At 40.2% G+C, this 15,635-nt stretch overlaps 1 protein-coding gene across 4 annotated transcripts in view; it reads left to right on the forward strand.

Annotated features, from left to right (window-relative positions):
- Nucleotides 1–15,635, forward strand: part of EXOC4 (exocyst complex component 4) — a 753,652-nt gene that overhangs the window by 225,133 nt on the left and 512,884 nt on the right. For all 4 annotated transcript variants that reach the window (XM_059711814.1, XM_059711816.1, XM_059711817.1 and 1 more), the window contains exon 9: nt 803–891. In XM_059711814.1, the coding sequence (XP_059567797.1) occupies nt 803–891 (89 nt within the window). The remainder of the gene's footprint in view (nt 1–802; nt 892–15,635) is intronic.

Genomic DNA, 15,635 nt, shown 5'->3' on the forward strand with positions numbered 1-15,635 from the left:
GTGGGCAAACACACATCTGGAGCTTGGTATGTTCCAGAGCATTTCATGTGGCAGGTGCAGGTCAGAGCCTGGCAGCCCTATCGAAGCTGTATTGTGTGTAAGGATTTAGCTGCCTGGCTCCTTTGGTGAAGTTCAAGGGTGGTGAACATCCGGCCCACGGGCTGTATAAATCCCGTGAATTCATTTGGTCTGGCCCTGCCAAGGCATCAGGGGTGAGTTAATTAAATGTTTGACCAAATATAGCAGGCTAATTCTTAAGGCCATCATTTCGTATGGCCCGCAAATGATGTTGTAAATGTCTGAACGGCCCTTGCAGAAATAGGTTCCCCACGTCTGAATCAGCAGCATTCCTAGCATGCCCATTGTCTAATCCTCTAACGGGGGACTTAGAATGGCACGATGTCTGCTCTGAGCATCCAGGACTTCTGTGTGACAGCTGGCAGCTACCAATAGCTTCTGAGCTGGACAGGCAAAGTTAGAATGACCTTATGAGCTACTCTTTGCTGTGTGTGTAGGGATCCTGGCAGAGGATCTGGAGACCAAAGAAAGTTGATCAGAGTTGGGCCATCTGAAGTGGAAAGTGGGCAGAAGATCCCAATGCCATTGTGGAGGAGCATTAGCCGGGAGCCCGTTCATAAATCCAGGTCTGTGGCAGCCCACGCCTGGCCTGTCGTGGCATAGCCAGAGTGTCCTGGTGTGGCCCACTGGGGCATCACAGACTAGAGGAGAGTACTTTGGAATCTGTAGCCCGCATCGCCTGTTTGGTTACCACCTGACCATTGTTTCCCTGCGTTTCATGCAGGTTTGAATCGTCCTCCCACGCCATCAGCATGAGTGCCTACTTGCGAGAGCAGAGACGGGAGCTCTACAGTCGGAGTGGAGAACTCCAAGGTGGGTGATCAAATTTTGGGGGAAAAATTAGTTTTCTGGAGGAAGACCTGAAGTATGCAGCATGCGAAGTTCAGGTTTGAATTCACAGGATTCTTTCAAGGGGCAGGGTTTAAAGACTTGATAACCTGCTTCTATCATTTCCTAGTATCTGTGGACAAGCGGCTAAAGCTATCACTGTGGCCACAGGACTTACACACCTGCCAACATTCAAATGGGAGCTCAAAGCAAAAAGAGACACCATTAGTCTCTTCTGTTTAAAGATGGCAGATGTGAGTCTGGTCACAGTCCAGGGGAATGTCAGTCTGTGGCTCCCACCGTTGCTTAATGTTCTCAGTCCCTCCTGGAATATGTCAGGAGTATCTGAGATTTGGAAAAGGCAAATTTGGCTTCTGTCATTATTTAAAGGGAGGAAGGATGCCTTTAAATAGTATGTTCCAAAGAACATAACTTTGATACACAGGTTATTTGATACCCAAACGTGACTACTAAACAGGGCTGATCTGAAGGAAAAAAACAAGTAAATTTAAGCAAATAACAAATCATACCAATAGCATTTTCTTCTTTGACAAAAAGGACCTAATCATGGTAAGTGTAATCATTCCAGAAAGATCTGTGAGGGCCTGCCAAGTGCAGCACATTCTAGGCTTCGGAAGGGATAGAGGTCAAGTGCAAGGAAAGAAAAGATAATGATTTGGGATCTAGTTCTGAAACCAAGGCATGCATGTCAATAACAATATCAGAAAGTGAATGTTACCAACTGAGTAGATGGTATGCATATAATTGCTAGAGGAGATGAGGGAAGGGAATGATTATTTGAGCTATTTTAGAAGTGTGGGCTTTCCTATGATGGATGGATAAGACCACTTTCAGTTTCAATGCATTGGAGGCACTTGGGGTATTTTGAGGTGACCAGCCTAGACAATTAAATATTTAGTTTTTTAGACTCACCATAGCTCTACATCAGCGGTTCTCAACCTGTGAGTTGCGACCCCTTTGGGGGTAGAATGACCCTTTCACAGGGGTTGCCTAAGACCATCAGAAAACACATATAATTACATATTGTTTTTGTGATTAATCACTATGCTTTAATTATGTTCAATTTGTAACAATGAAAATACATCCTGCATATCAGATATTTACATTACGATTCATAACAGTAGCAAAATTACAGTTATGAAGTAGCAACGAAAATAATGTTATGGTTGGGGGTCACCACAACATGAGGAACTGTATTAAAGGGTCACGGCATTAGGAAGGTTGAGAACCACTGTTCTACATCAAAATGTTATGATGTAAACAGCCAGTCTTTCTGGATTTAAAGACTCTCGCCTCGTCATTCCTATGTTTACCTTTGTTATTAATATAAATGTCTGCATTTTTCTAGCGATCCTGCTGTGCTCTCCCATAGTTACATCAGAGTAGTAATTCCAGAGCTCAAAGTTTAGAAATATGTTTGAGGACATAAGGAAAAGGAGATTAGCCTGCCAGCATTTTATTTAATATGAAAGTGTTGCTGTATGTGCTGGAAAACATGAGGTTGCATCTCGGAGTCTCCAATCCAGGAGCATGGAGAGTTAGCATTGGAGCACAGGAAGGAAAGACCCCTCTGATGGGACAGAGAGCGAAGGAGGATTGTGCCCAGGCTGTGGCTGGCGGCGACCTCCTTGGGAGCTTAGGGTGGACTGCAACGATTGTTTGGGAGGGACTGATAGAAACACAACGCACAGTTTTATAGGACTGATCGGACTTAACTGCCACTTGGGGAGGGTGTAACCGATTATCTAAGGCTAGAGGTGTCTTCCATACTCACAGTGTCCTAATTTTAATTTCAGAGTTGGCTTAAGAAATAGTTCAAATTTACCTTCATAATTTCTTGCCCCCTGGCTTCTAGTACATAAAATTCCTTCAATGGTGACAAACAAAATCTTTCTTTTTTAGCATGAATCCTGATAATTCATTTTTATTCTTTAGTAAGCTTAATATTTTAGAGCAATTTTAGATTCACAGCTTAATTGAGTAGAAAATTAGAAAATGCCGAGCCCCCCCTCCCCCCTCCCGTGCATGCACAGCCTCCCTGCCATCACCTTCTGTTCCACCAGAGCCCTGCGTTCAACACTTAGACCCCCAAGTGGTTACGGGCCAGCAGTGCAGCCTGTCACTCAACTCAGGCACAACTAGTCGACAAGGATAAACCACTGACACTGGATTCTTTCTCTTTTTTTGTTAGATAGTGGGTAAGAATAGTAAGCACTCTGGGCCCTCGCCGTGGGGGATGATTTTCAGTTGTGTGCCCCCACCTCCCTGGTCTCTTGAGAGAATAAGAGATCGTGAAGACTAGAGGGTCTGGATCCAGATTGCCCACTTTTCAAATTTAGCTTCCCATTTACTAGCTTCGTAATCTCTGTGCCTCTGTTTTCTTATCTCTAAATGGGCATAGAAACAATAGTACTTATCCACGAGGTTGTTGTGAAAGTTAGGTAAGTTAAGATGTGAATAGTGTTTACAAAGTGTAATTTTATAGTAAATGCTATGCCTGTCTCTTTCTCCTCAAGTATTATTGTAATTGCTAGTACTGTCTCTTCAGAGTTTTCATATGCATTCTGTTTGTCTCTTTGTCTTGCTAAATTCTCAGCTTTCCAACTTAAATTTAATTGTAACTTATACTAAAGAGCTCTCTTCTCCCTAATCTAACATAAACAGACACATATGCACACGGACACATGTGTGTGCACTTACATGTGCAAGCACACATGAGCATTTACTTGCATGTGCGCGCATGCACACACACACACACACACACACACACAAACTGAAGTTGTGGGCCCTGGTGTGTGCTCACATCCTTAATGTTCTCTTTCTGAGCACTTTCCACACTATCATGTGTATTAACACTCACTCGTTGGAGGCTGCCACAAAACTATAAGCTCCATGGGGGAAATACTATTTTATTTCCTGTTCTTAGTACAGTGCCTGGTGTAGTAAATGTTCAGTAAATACTGGCTGACTCAGTGACAGGAGGAAAGAGGCAGCTGAGGTCTGAAGCAGGATAAAGTGCTTACCTTTGAGAGGTAGGAAGATGCCCAAAGGAGATGTAGAGGCTATGTGTAGATTTTTGTTCTCTGAGGTTGTACGCACCTTTACTAAATAGAAATGTTGCCCTTGAGTCTGGCCTAGGACAACACCGCTGTGTGTAATTGAAAAACATTTAAAAATCCAAGTAAGTTACAGAGGAATTTCATTATGTAAGGATGGTTAATTGAAGAGTCACTATAATCTAACTAGGAACTGTCCCATCTTTCAAAACTTAATTGAAGTATGGAACTTCCAAGCAATAGTCCATTGTACTTTTCAGTGTTCAGCAAAATAGGAGGATTTATCTCTGGTTACAAGGGGAGATAGTAGTTAGCAAGCATATCAAGCTCAACATAATCATTAAAAAGCAATTTTGCTGAGCTGACACATCACCTGCCTGGTGCAAGAATAGATCAGCTGACCAGGTTTTGTAAGGTTTGGTGGCATTTCATTCAGGAACAAAAGTTTCTCTACTGAATGCTTTTCACATTTCAGTAGGAAAATCACACCTATTTTCCATTAAAAATGGCCATCCTTTCAGTTAGTCTATTACTCTGGTCCTTGGACCACCGTGAGATCTGCCTTTCAGCTTGTCCTCAAGAAGGGATAATGCAACAGTTCAGTCAGATCATTGGAGGGAGGCAGGCGATCTTTGTCTCCTCAAGGCCGTGGAGCTGCAGGCTTTGCCTCCTAGAGGTTTGGTTCATAGGGTCAAATTTCCTTCTGTTGCAGGCAAAGCAGTAAAAAATCCACCAGAAAAGACCATCAAAGTAACATTAAAAATAGCTCCAATTTTACAGAAGTTAAGTTCCTGCCAACATTTTCAATTTATCATGCAATTAAAAATGTTATTCAGCAGCACACAGGGGGGAAAAAGAATGGAAAAAGATGAGATTTCTTTGGTATCATCAGCCCATCTCAATTGGCTCTAACTGTTAGAGTACAGATGGTTCGTTATATAGTCTGCCCTTGGCAATTGGGCTGAAGAGGTGGGGATGCTATTTCAAAGCGTGTGTGATAACAGGTGGAAATCTAACTTGTGAGTCTGTGTCTACGTTAATCATAGACTTCCTGTTGTTTGGAGCCTCTCACTGCTTCATTGTAGTGCTTAGACAGCCGTGTTGGTATTAGTTTTAATGAACATTTAGCTTGAGTGTAGCTTTTCAGGTTTAATGTGTGATTCACCGGGAGGATAAGATAACTGATGGACAAATTATCTCAAAAAAATAACAAAATATTGCCGCTCATGTCCAAAATAAGCTTTTAGACTATTTAGCACCACTGTGCCTCTGTTTTCTCATTTCAGAAATAGAGCTGATGCCTGGCTTGTGTGGCTAAGTGATCAGAGTGTTGGCCCACACTGAAGGGTCTGGGTTAGATTCCTGGTCAAGGGCATGTACTTGGCTTGCAGGTTCATTTCCGGCCCTGTCCTGGGCATGTAGGAGGCAACCAATCGATGACACATGGATATCTCTCTCTCTCTCCCCTTCCCCCTCCTCCTCCTCTGCTTCTCCCTCCGTTTCTCCCTCGCTCCATCCCTTCCTTCCACTTTCTCTAAAAATCAATGGGAAAAATATCCTCTGGTGAGGATTGGCAACAACAAAATAATAATAAAAAATAGAGCTGTTATTAGTTCTGATCACATAGGGGGATATTGTGACTATAAAATTAGATATTCAAACCCTGGAACAATTAGAATAGCTGTGATAGATTTAAATTAAAATGGTGCTTTAACAATGTATCATTGTGGAACTAGAACTGTGCCCGCTTCTTTGGCTCATTTTCTCCTCTCCCCAGTCTCACTGCTGCACTGAGTTGGGTTTCCTCAAGGCCACCCGTGGCCTCCATCTTGGCCAGGTCAGTGCTTGCTTTTCTGTGTTCATCTCACTTGATCTGTCAGCAGCTATTGTTTTTATCTTCCCCTGATGTTCTCCGAGTCTTCTCAAGCGCTCTCTGAAGTGTCTCAAGGTTTGGTTTCGAGATCTTTCCTGTGCTCACTCCATAGACTCTCCGCAGGTGATCTCAGCTGGGACCAAGCTCGGCCTAGTGCCTGGGTGCAGATGACCTCCAGATCTGGGTCTCCTGCCCACATTTCACTATTCTCCCTGACCTCTTCCAGCATCCTGCCCCCACCCCCATCCGGCCATTCTTTACTGCATGTTTTTTTTTTTTTTCTGTAATACTCCATAAATACATGTCTTGTTAAATTTCTACACTTGCCTCAGCATACCCAGAATGCAAGCTTTATTCATTAGTGCATTCCAGTGCCGAGGACAGTACCTGGCTGGAAGAGACTATAAGAAATATACCCTGAAGGCGGCCTCTAGCCTCAATATCTCCAAATGTGTTATTTGTAGGAACAAGCCTACTTATTTGAGAAGTCCTAGTGGGAGCGTTGATAAACAGAATAGGAGTCCTGTGATTTGTCTTCACGCATGTTTAAAGATAATAAAACTCCCGAATGGGTAGAGAACATTACTTGTCATTGATCCAAGTAGAAGTATATACTCAGTTTTTATTACAGTTTCTTTTCTGTCTTGGGGCTACTTAGTGCTTCCATTTGCACTTAATAATATTAGCATTAGATGCCACTTTCATTCCCATTAGTTTAATGAGTGGCATTTCTGTAGCTTTGACATTAAATCAGCCTGTAAAGCTCCACCCACTTGAGAATTGACTTCTCTAAGTGGTTTGCTTTACGTATAAAGATGGAAGCACTGGCATCTGGGAAACCTGGGCTCTGATACTGACCTGACCTGTATTTTTGGAGTTTTTCTCTCTAATGCGTTTTTGGTGACTGGGGTTGTGAATACTTCATGATTTTGTATGTAATTAATCTGTTTGGAAGTACCTTGCTTTAAGGCAGGAGTGGGTGCAATATACAGAAATCCATACATGAAACCTATATGTTCATCTTGATCAATGTCACACCAACTAATATAATGAATAAAGTTAAAAAATAAATTATATATATAAAGATAGGGGTGGGGAACGTCCAGTCTGTGGGCCATACAAGGCGCTGGAAATCATTTGGTCTGGCCCTGCCAAGGCATGAGGAGTGAATTAACTAAATGTTTGACCAAATATAGCAGGGTGATTTCTGGCCCTCAAATGGTGTTATAAATATCCAAATGGCCCTTGGCAGAAAAAAAAGTTCCCACTCCTGAAATAGGTTAACTATGAATTGATTTTTCTTTTTACAGAAGGATATATAATAGGAGTCTCTTAAATAGCAAGCTGCTCTATAATGGAGCATTTAAAGCAAGATTTAAATTGCGCACACATTTTCAGGGACATTTTGGCTGAAATGAGGTACAGCAATTTTATACTCATACCACATATTTGTTCCACAGCCTTAAATATTAGAAGTGCTTGTAAAGCTTTATGTCCTGAAATTTGATTAGAAAATTCTTTGTAGTCTTTTCAGTTTTGCTTGATGACTTGTTAATAACAATATGCAAGGGACATGAAAAAATGCATGCTCTTTTTCTTCTGAAAGTTGCATATAAATATTTCAAAATAACCTTCATCTTTCATAATTATCTCTTCTGTTGTAGGTTCTAAAATAGTGTGTAAAATTAATTCTTCTTCCTCTTGTATATTTATATTCTTACTTTTAAAAAGACTGAACTTATATGTAAGATTTGTCCTATAATGAAATTATAATGCAGTTTTTATAAATGCCAACTTCTTTATCTGTTCCTAAGTAGTAGTATTAAATATACTCTCCTCATGTTATGCACAGACCAGTGCATTGTTTCAAACTGTTTAGGAAATAAGAATATTCTTATGCCAAGATTGTTATTGAGTGTACCATCTCGTAGTCTTACTCTATGCAATGTAAATGTTTTACTTTAAAAAGTTCTTTGTGGATTTAATTTACATAAAGTGGATTTCTTTTTCTGCATAACCCAGATCATTCAACACCCTCTGTAGCCATGGTAGCTGAAGCAGGTGGGGGAGCCTGAGGTCAGGGGACAGTGGATCCCGAGAGTGATGAAGAGCTGCTGCAGAGCCTGGGCGAAGCCTGAGAGGAACCTCACTGTGAGAAATAACCTTGGTTAGCGAGCAGAACTAGCTGATGACAAATAATCTTATTCTTTTTTTAATAAAAATTTTGTTCTACTAATTGTCATTCATTCATACAGAAAGAAGGAATGCTTTAAGATACATATTTGAGTTTTAAAAATTGTACATATGCATTTTTCTTTATAATTCAAGTAATAGTTATTTTGGAAAAAACACACACCAAAGTATGAAAAAATAACAGCAAAAACTTATAACAAAATATAACAGAAAATTCTAAAAGCTTCTTTGTTATTTTTCATTTTTTGGCTCACATTAATGTCTTAATAAGAAAGAAAAAAACAGTTTTGCTCATTTTTTAGTCTTTTGGATCATGAGAAATTAAATTTTTGGCAGTTTGAGTACTTGATAGGATGTAACTAATTATTATTGAGCTTTTTAAGAAAATAGGACAACAAACACTTATGGTTTATAGTGAGAGACATTAAAAACTGATGAGGATGCTACAGAAGTTTATCATTGTTTCAGTAAGACACGCTTCAGAAAGTAATGTTACATTTAATAATAGAAATGATCTTATCTGAAGTGATGTTATAAAAATTCAGAATAAATTGATGTAAACATGTATGTGATATGATGTCTAGAAAGTAAAACAGTAGGTTTTAATGGTAGAGAGTGCTTTAGAACTCAAACCTAGTGCTTGCAAATTGACTTTTCAGTCATAGATCCTATCTTCAGTTTAAGTCTTATTTCACAGTTCAGCATAGAAAACGGATTAAAGCGGAGATGGTTGATCTAAGTGGGGTTGTGGGCCCTGAGACACAGCTGCTTAAATGCCCACTTCATCGTCCCCTTTTCCCTTCTTCTGTGTGGCACCTGAGGCACCATTATAAAACCAAGTACTCAGATGTGGGACAGAGATGACATTGCACTTTTGTAGGGACATGATAGAGTAGTCAGTAATGGGTGCTGAGACCATTGAATCTTCATAAACAAAACAATACATTGACTTTGAACCTTATGTCATTTAGGAAAATAAATTTTTGATGGGTTGAGGACTTAAATTGAAAGGCAAAACCTATTGACAAGTGTTCTTCATAGCAGAATAACAAAACCTGGAAACAACTGAAATACCTAGGTCAAGAGGAGAATGGATTCGTAAACCGTGGTATAGCCATACAGTGGAATGCTATGTAGCAATGAAAATAAATGAACTATACTAAACCTTCACTTGGTTGAATCTCAAATGCATATGGATAGTCTAACTTCATCTGTATGCAGGCCAGAAACAACTGAATAGTTATCTTTTTTAGTCATGTACATCCTCATGTGTTCCGAGTGTGAAGAAGGCAAGGTAGGAGCATAAATATGAATCTCCGGTGGGAGATCACACCTGGAGAGGATGGAGGAGGATAGACAGAGAGAGGAGCACAGGGGCTTTGAGGATTATGGTACTGTTTTGTTAAGCTAAGTGGTGGAAATACTGGTTTTTTTTGTTTTATTATTTTTAAAACTGTGCAAATGTCATATACACTCATATACATTTTATAAAAAAAAATAGAAATATAACCAACTTTAAAAAATGTTAAGTCTTTAAACATAAAACCATACCTGTAGTGTAATATTTCCATGTAGAGGTCTAAACCACATTTGGAGTTTTCTGTGACACGTGATTGGTTGTTTAGCCTGCCCTGTTCCACTGGAACTCCTCCTGTGCCTCAGGTTGTTGATGTAACTAGCACTGTGCCTAAGGTCGTTCATGAGAAGACAGCTTCAGGACAGGGGGGCTCCCTCCCCACTTGCCTGTTTCTTCCTCTCCCTCGTCTTCCCTCAGGGTGTCAGAACCTAGCATTAAGGGAAGCCAGCAGTTATTAGACTATTGTCGCCTCACCTAGGTTTTCTAGGGCTTTCTGTTTATTTATTGAATCTGTTGAGATCTCTGATGATTATTTCACCAGGCCTTTAGGATACAATAACTAACAGAACCCTTTGAAGGCTGAAAGGGAGAAAGGGAACATGACTGTGTCCCAGAAACTGGCACTTGTCCCCCACATTTGTTTTCCCTTCCTGTGCATTAATAGAGGCTCTGATTTTCAGCCAGACACATGGACACCCAAAATGTAAACATTTCTAAGCTTTCCTGGCAGCCACCCATGCATGTAATTTAATTCTTACCAGTAGGAAGTGAGTGAATTTGATGTGTGCAACTTCACATTCACTGCAACTTACATTTAAAGGGAAGGGATAGACTCTCTTTCCTTCCCCACCCAGTGCAAGGATGAGGATGTTCACACACACAGTATGATGGAATGTGGTGATGTGCCATCCCAGACCATGCAGGTGAGATGGCACCCTTGTGGTGGCAGAGCAAGGAGATAGAAAGAGCCTGGGCTTCTCATATGTGGGGTGTCTGTCACACCTCTGATGAACAGAGCCACTGTCCCATCCCAGACTTCTCCATGAGAGAGGAATAAACTGTCTCAAGTCACTAGTATTTTGGTTCTCTGTTACTTTTAGCCTTACTTTTAGATATCCTAATTAATTCAACATGCAAACAAGTGATCACAGCACAGTGGTCTGCATTGTGCTGGAGTTGTATATGTGTAACCGAGATGTGTATACAAGAGCTGGGACAGGCAGGGAGGAGTTCATAAGTACTTAAGTTTCAAGCTGCTTGTAAAGGATGAAGCAGGGGTGGGCATGGCAGGGGTAAACATATGAAAATGAGGCTAGCTTTTCTCGTTTCATAACATGAACCGGTTATAATATTTTCTAATAATTGAGTCATTTTATGTTTCTAGATCTCCACTGATTACAATCTTACTTTCAGGATAGAAAGAACAATAAAGCTGCTGTGAATGACTTTGGCCATTATCATTATAACAATAAGAGATTAAGAATTGGTAGGGACCTCTGGTGTACTAGTGTGATAGAAAAAGAAAAGTCATTATTATACTTGAGCAAAAGCTAAGTGTAATCACACACTGGATTTTCTGAATGGTGGTCAAGTGGTATAGCCATGCCACTGTATTATTAAAAGTCCCCTCGGAAAAACAACTTTGCTTTAAATGCAGTTACTGTGGTGCAATGTATCAGACTGCCTATGGTAGATTGGGCTGAAGATCTTGACGGGCTGGGTCATGAAGGATCAGCCTAATCTAGCACCAGGGTAGCTTGTTCACCTTGAACTGGGAGTGGCAGCTGGTTCTGTATGAAGGTTGCAGAGTTCTGTGAGCTCACATCTATTTCCAGCTTCGAGTTTTGGTGTGGGTAAAAATATACACCAAGTTACTTTTGGCTTCAAAACAATTTTAAACTTGAAAAGCCCACATTGTAGTAATATATGATAGTAGGTATGACTGCTACGTGAATACAGCATATGCCAAAAGTAGCTTTACAGTTGTGAGTACACAAAACAGAGTTTATTCTTTTATTATTAACTATTGTATTATTTTCCATGTGAACAACTGCAAACCCACTTTGTCCTACCCTGTATTGTAATAGTCAAAATATAGGATGTTCATTCCTAGAACCGTGATGACATCTGCTGAATTGCAGCCAGTTCATTTGCATACTCATGCCCACTTAGCTCAAAGAAGTCCCTGCTTGTTTGGACATTAATGTCTGATTTCAGCCCCAGTTAACTAATTTACATATCCCTGTTCACTTGGTTAGTGATGTTCATATGTGGAATATTGGTGCGGCTATTTGTGCTTTGAGCTGCTTGGGGAAGCATCATAGTTTAGTGGAAGGACAACCTATTACGTATCCTGCTTTTACTAGGCAAGTCACTTTACTTTTCTGATCCCCAGGTCACTCATTTGTATAATTAAGTTAGCAACACTTATCCTGCCTATTTCTTAGGGCTGTTGGGAGTATCCATTGAGATGTTGTAGGTGACAACATACAGTCAACATTTTTAGGCCAGTTATATTCTAGATCCTGCTTCCGGGACGCTGACTATGGGAGAGTTCTAGGAGCAAGGAAGACAAGACTTGCCAACAGATAGTTTTAATGAATGTTATGAGTACTTTGGGGAGCATGGAGGAGAAAGCATTTAATGTTCCCAGGGGAAAGCATACACCTTGAAGGTGTTTCAAAGGCGGAATCTTTATACTGAACTTGGAAAGATGAGATAACCAGACTGAGCAGGGCAAGGGCAGTCACTGCAAGTTGGGAGAGGTTGTAAAACAACACATACAGATGGGTGAGAGCATTGTGGAATTGTAGGTGTTTTGTTGTGGTTGAAGCACAGAGTGTACGGGGAGGATTGGACCTAGACAAGGGAGACAGGTGGGCAGATCTCAAAGGACCTGGTACAACAGCAAGAAGGCATGGTTTTGGTCCTGTGGGTAAGATGGAGTCTGTAAGAGTAAAGCAGGAGAGTGACATAATCAGATCTGCACTTTAAAATATTCTGGTGACTGTGAGGATGTATTGAGGACAGTGAGGTTGCAGTCAAGGAGGCAAGTGGTGGTGTTTTTTCAGGCGAGAGCTTTTAGAAGATTTTACCAGCCTTTTAGAAAGGTAGTAGCCGTGAGAATGGAGAGGTGAGAATAAACCCAAAAGCTAACTGGTAGAATCAGTTGGACATGGTGACTCATTCTGTGTGGAGTTTGAGCTAGAGATAGGAATTTGGCTGATTCCCACTTTTCCAATGTGGTGACTTGGGTAGATATTTTTAGTTTTGTTTAGGTCTTTCCAATCTAATATAACTGTATGTAATCTACCTAATCTAATCTACTGTCAACTCCCTCCTGTTTAGCAGTTCTTGATTACCTGTCACTATTTCCCTTCCTAAGTCCAGAGTGTTGGAGTTACTGTTTTCTTCTCTCCTTCTAGTTAAAAATTGCAAATACTGCCTTCTCTTTTCTAGACTTTGGTTGCTTTATTGGTTTTAGTCCCTTATTTTATTCTCTGAAGAATATGAATTCTTCAATTTTTATTCCGAGATGTATTCAGTATTTTTATTATTATTAAAATCAAGTTGCCATCCATCTTTCTTAATAGTTTACTCTTTGATTTCATGCGAGCCACTCAACCAGTTTACTCAGTTATGAAGAGAAATTACATGATTTCTGTGACTCTGATTCAAGTCCAGAGCTCTAGCTTTTCGAGTCTCAGTTACTTGGTCACTATCTTGTCCTATTTGAGCCTGAGAACTAGTTAGAGGTTCAGAGTGTGGTCTCTGCCGTCAGGCTTTCTACCTGCATGAATTTGGGCAACTCCTTTGTGCATGAGTTTTATTTTCTAGGACCCTAGTGAGGAAGAAATGAGTGAAAACGTGTAACTTGTTTAGAGCTGTGCCTGGCACATAGTGAGTACTGAGTAAATGTTAACTGTGGCTAATTTATCTGAGACCTTGCAGCACCTAGCAACATTCTCCACACATCGGAGACCCTCAATACATTTTTGTAAATTAGTGAATAAATAAATATGCTAATGGACAAATAAGTTCAAGTAGACTCTCCTAGAATGGTCTTTAGAAACTTTTTTTTTGACCTCTGTTTTCTTCTTTAACAGAAGTCCTTCAGTTAGATATTGAGAAAAGGTTTACCTGAGTGATCCTCCCAATCTCGTGATGTTAAGTGAGTGGCATTCTTTGTGATGGTCTGGGTGGGATTCACAGATCTCTCTAACCAAGAGGGCAGCACTGAGTGGCTCTCTCGTGATCTGCACTTTCCACTTATATCCACACTAGAGATGAATATTTAGGGCCGGAATGAACATGGCCATTTCTCTTCAAATTGTTTTGATCTTCAATGTCACTAACTCAGAATTTTACTCCACAAATAATTTAAATGCCCCAGGGGAATAATTAACTCAATTTTAGGTGGTATTTGTTTAGTTGTTAGACATAATTATTTCATTTTACACTTTGAGATTTGAAATTTATGTAATATACATTGTGTAAACAGAAATTGTCTCTAACACATGAACTTTTAATTCCCTACGAACTGAATCCTTTCCCTTTCTTCTCCCCTTTTTCTACTCCCTTATTTTTTTTATTTCACTTTATATTGATGTGGAATATACTGACAGTAAGTGTGTAAAATACTCTTAAATGTACAGCTAAATTTTTGCCTGTCTGTTAACCTATGTAACCAGCAACCTGCAGGTTTTTCATGTCACTGTCCACTCACTTCCATCCCCCACACCAATGTAGCCACTATTGTGATTTCCAGTGCTATCACTATTAATAGTTTTGTCTGTTCTTTAACTCTATATAAATAGAATTATACAATGTGTATGTATCTAGTTCTTTTGCTGAACATATCTGTGAGATTCATGATATCTGTGATATTCCTTCATTTTTTTTATGTATCAGATTGTTTTTATTGCTATGTAGTATTCCATTGTATGATCATCGGCAACTTATTCCTTCCCTGCTAATAGAAATTTATTATTTCCACTTTGGGGCTATTATAAATTAATGTGCTGTGAACAATTTTGTACACATGCACTCACTGCTCTTGGGATAGACCTCAGAGTGGAATTGCTGGGTCACGAGAAGCATGTGTTTAGCTTTAGAAGGTACCAACAGGCACTTTAAACTTACAGAATTAATGAGAAATTTCATGAGAGTTCAGTTGTTCTATAGTCTCAATAACATGATTTTTATCAGCCTAAGTTTTCATTATTCTGGTGGATGTGCAGTCTGCCTTATTAAAAACAAAACAAAACTCTCTAAGCTTTCCCTTCTTCTGCCTCTGCCCCTCCCTTCAGTCTGCAGGAGTTGTGGGTATGGTTATTTAGTTGAAGGCTATATCCCAGTCCACTGGTTTACACAGTGCAGCTTTTCATGGTGAATGACCTTCTGTTCTTCCTAGGATGTCCTGATGTGTATGTTCAGTTTACCCAGAGTTCTGGGGTAGCCTTCCTTGCTAGAAATCATCCACTAATATGTTAGCACTTCCAAGGTGGAATATAAAGATATCTCCTTTCTTCCCTCTTTGATATTTTTTGGTTAGTGGCTTTCTGTTTTGAATGATATCGTTCTTATTCCCACTAGTGTGAGGCAGAACTGTTAAATGACCCAAATGATCCATGACCTTTATAATTCCTCCCTTGGTGTGTGGGCCAGATCTGTTAATATGATGTACTATCTGTCACTCTCAGGATTAGCTTACATGATCTGGAAACCATGATGGGAGTTTGCAGATGTGATTAAAGTCCCTAATGATTTGTCTTTGACTTAATTAAGAGGGAGATTATCGTTGGTGGGCCTTACTTAATCAAGTGAGACCAGGCAGTAGCAGATGCTAGTCTCGAAGAAGCAGTTCTTGTGAGAAGAGTGGGCCATGTGGCAAGGACTGAGAGTGGTTTCTAGGAGATCAGAGTGGCCCCTATTAAATGGCCAGCAGGAAAGCCAGGGCCTCAGTCTTACAACCACAGGGAAGGAATTCTGCTGAGAACCTGAGCGAACTAGGAAGAGGCCCTTGGCTGACACTTTGATCTCAGGCTAGTGAGACCCTAAGCACAATACCCTGCTAACCCAGGCCTGGACTTCTGACCCACAGTATTTGTGAGGTAAATACCTTTGTGTTGTTCTAAGATGCCACATTTGTGTTAATTTGTTACATATCAACAGGAAACCCAATCTGAATACTTCATGATTCTTCCTTTGAGACGTTCAAATAGTCCCT

The sequence above is a fragment of the Myotis daubentonii genome, chromosome 10 (genome assembly GCF_963259705.1).
Source record: "Myotis daubentonii chromosome 10, mMyoDau2.1, whole genome shotgun sequence".
Taxonomy (NCBI): Eukaryota; Metazoa; Chordata; class Mammalia; order Chiroptera; family Vespertilionidae; genus Myotis; species Myotis daubentonii.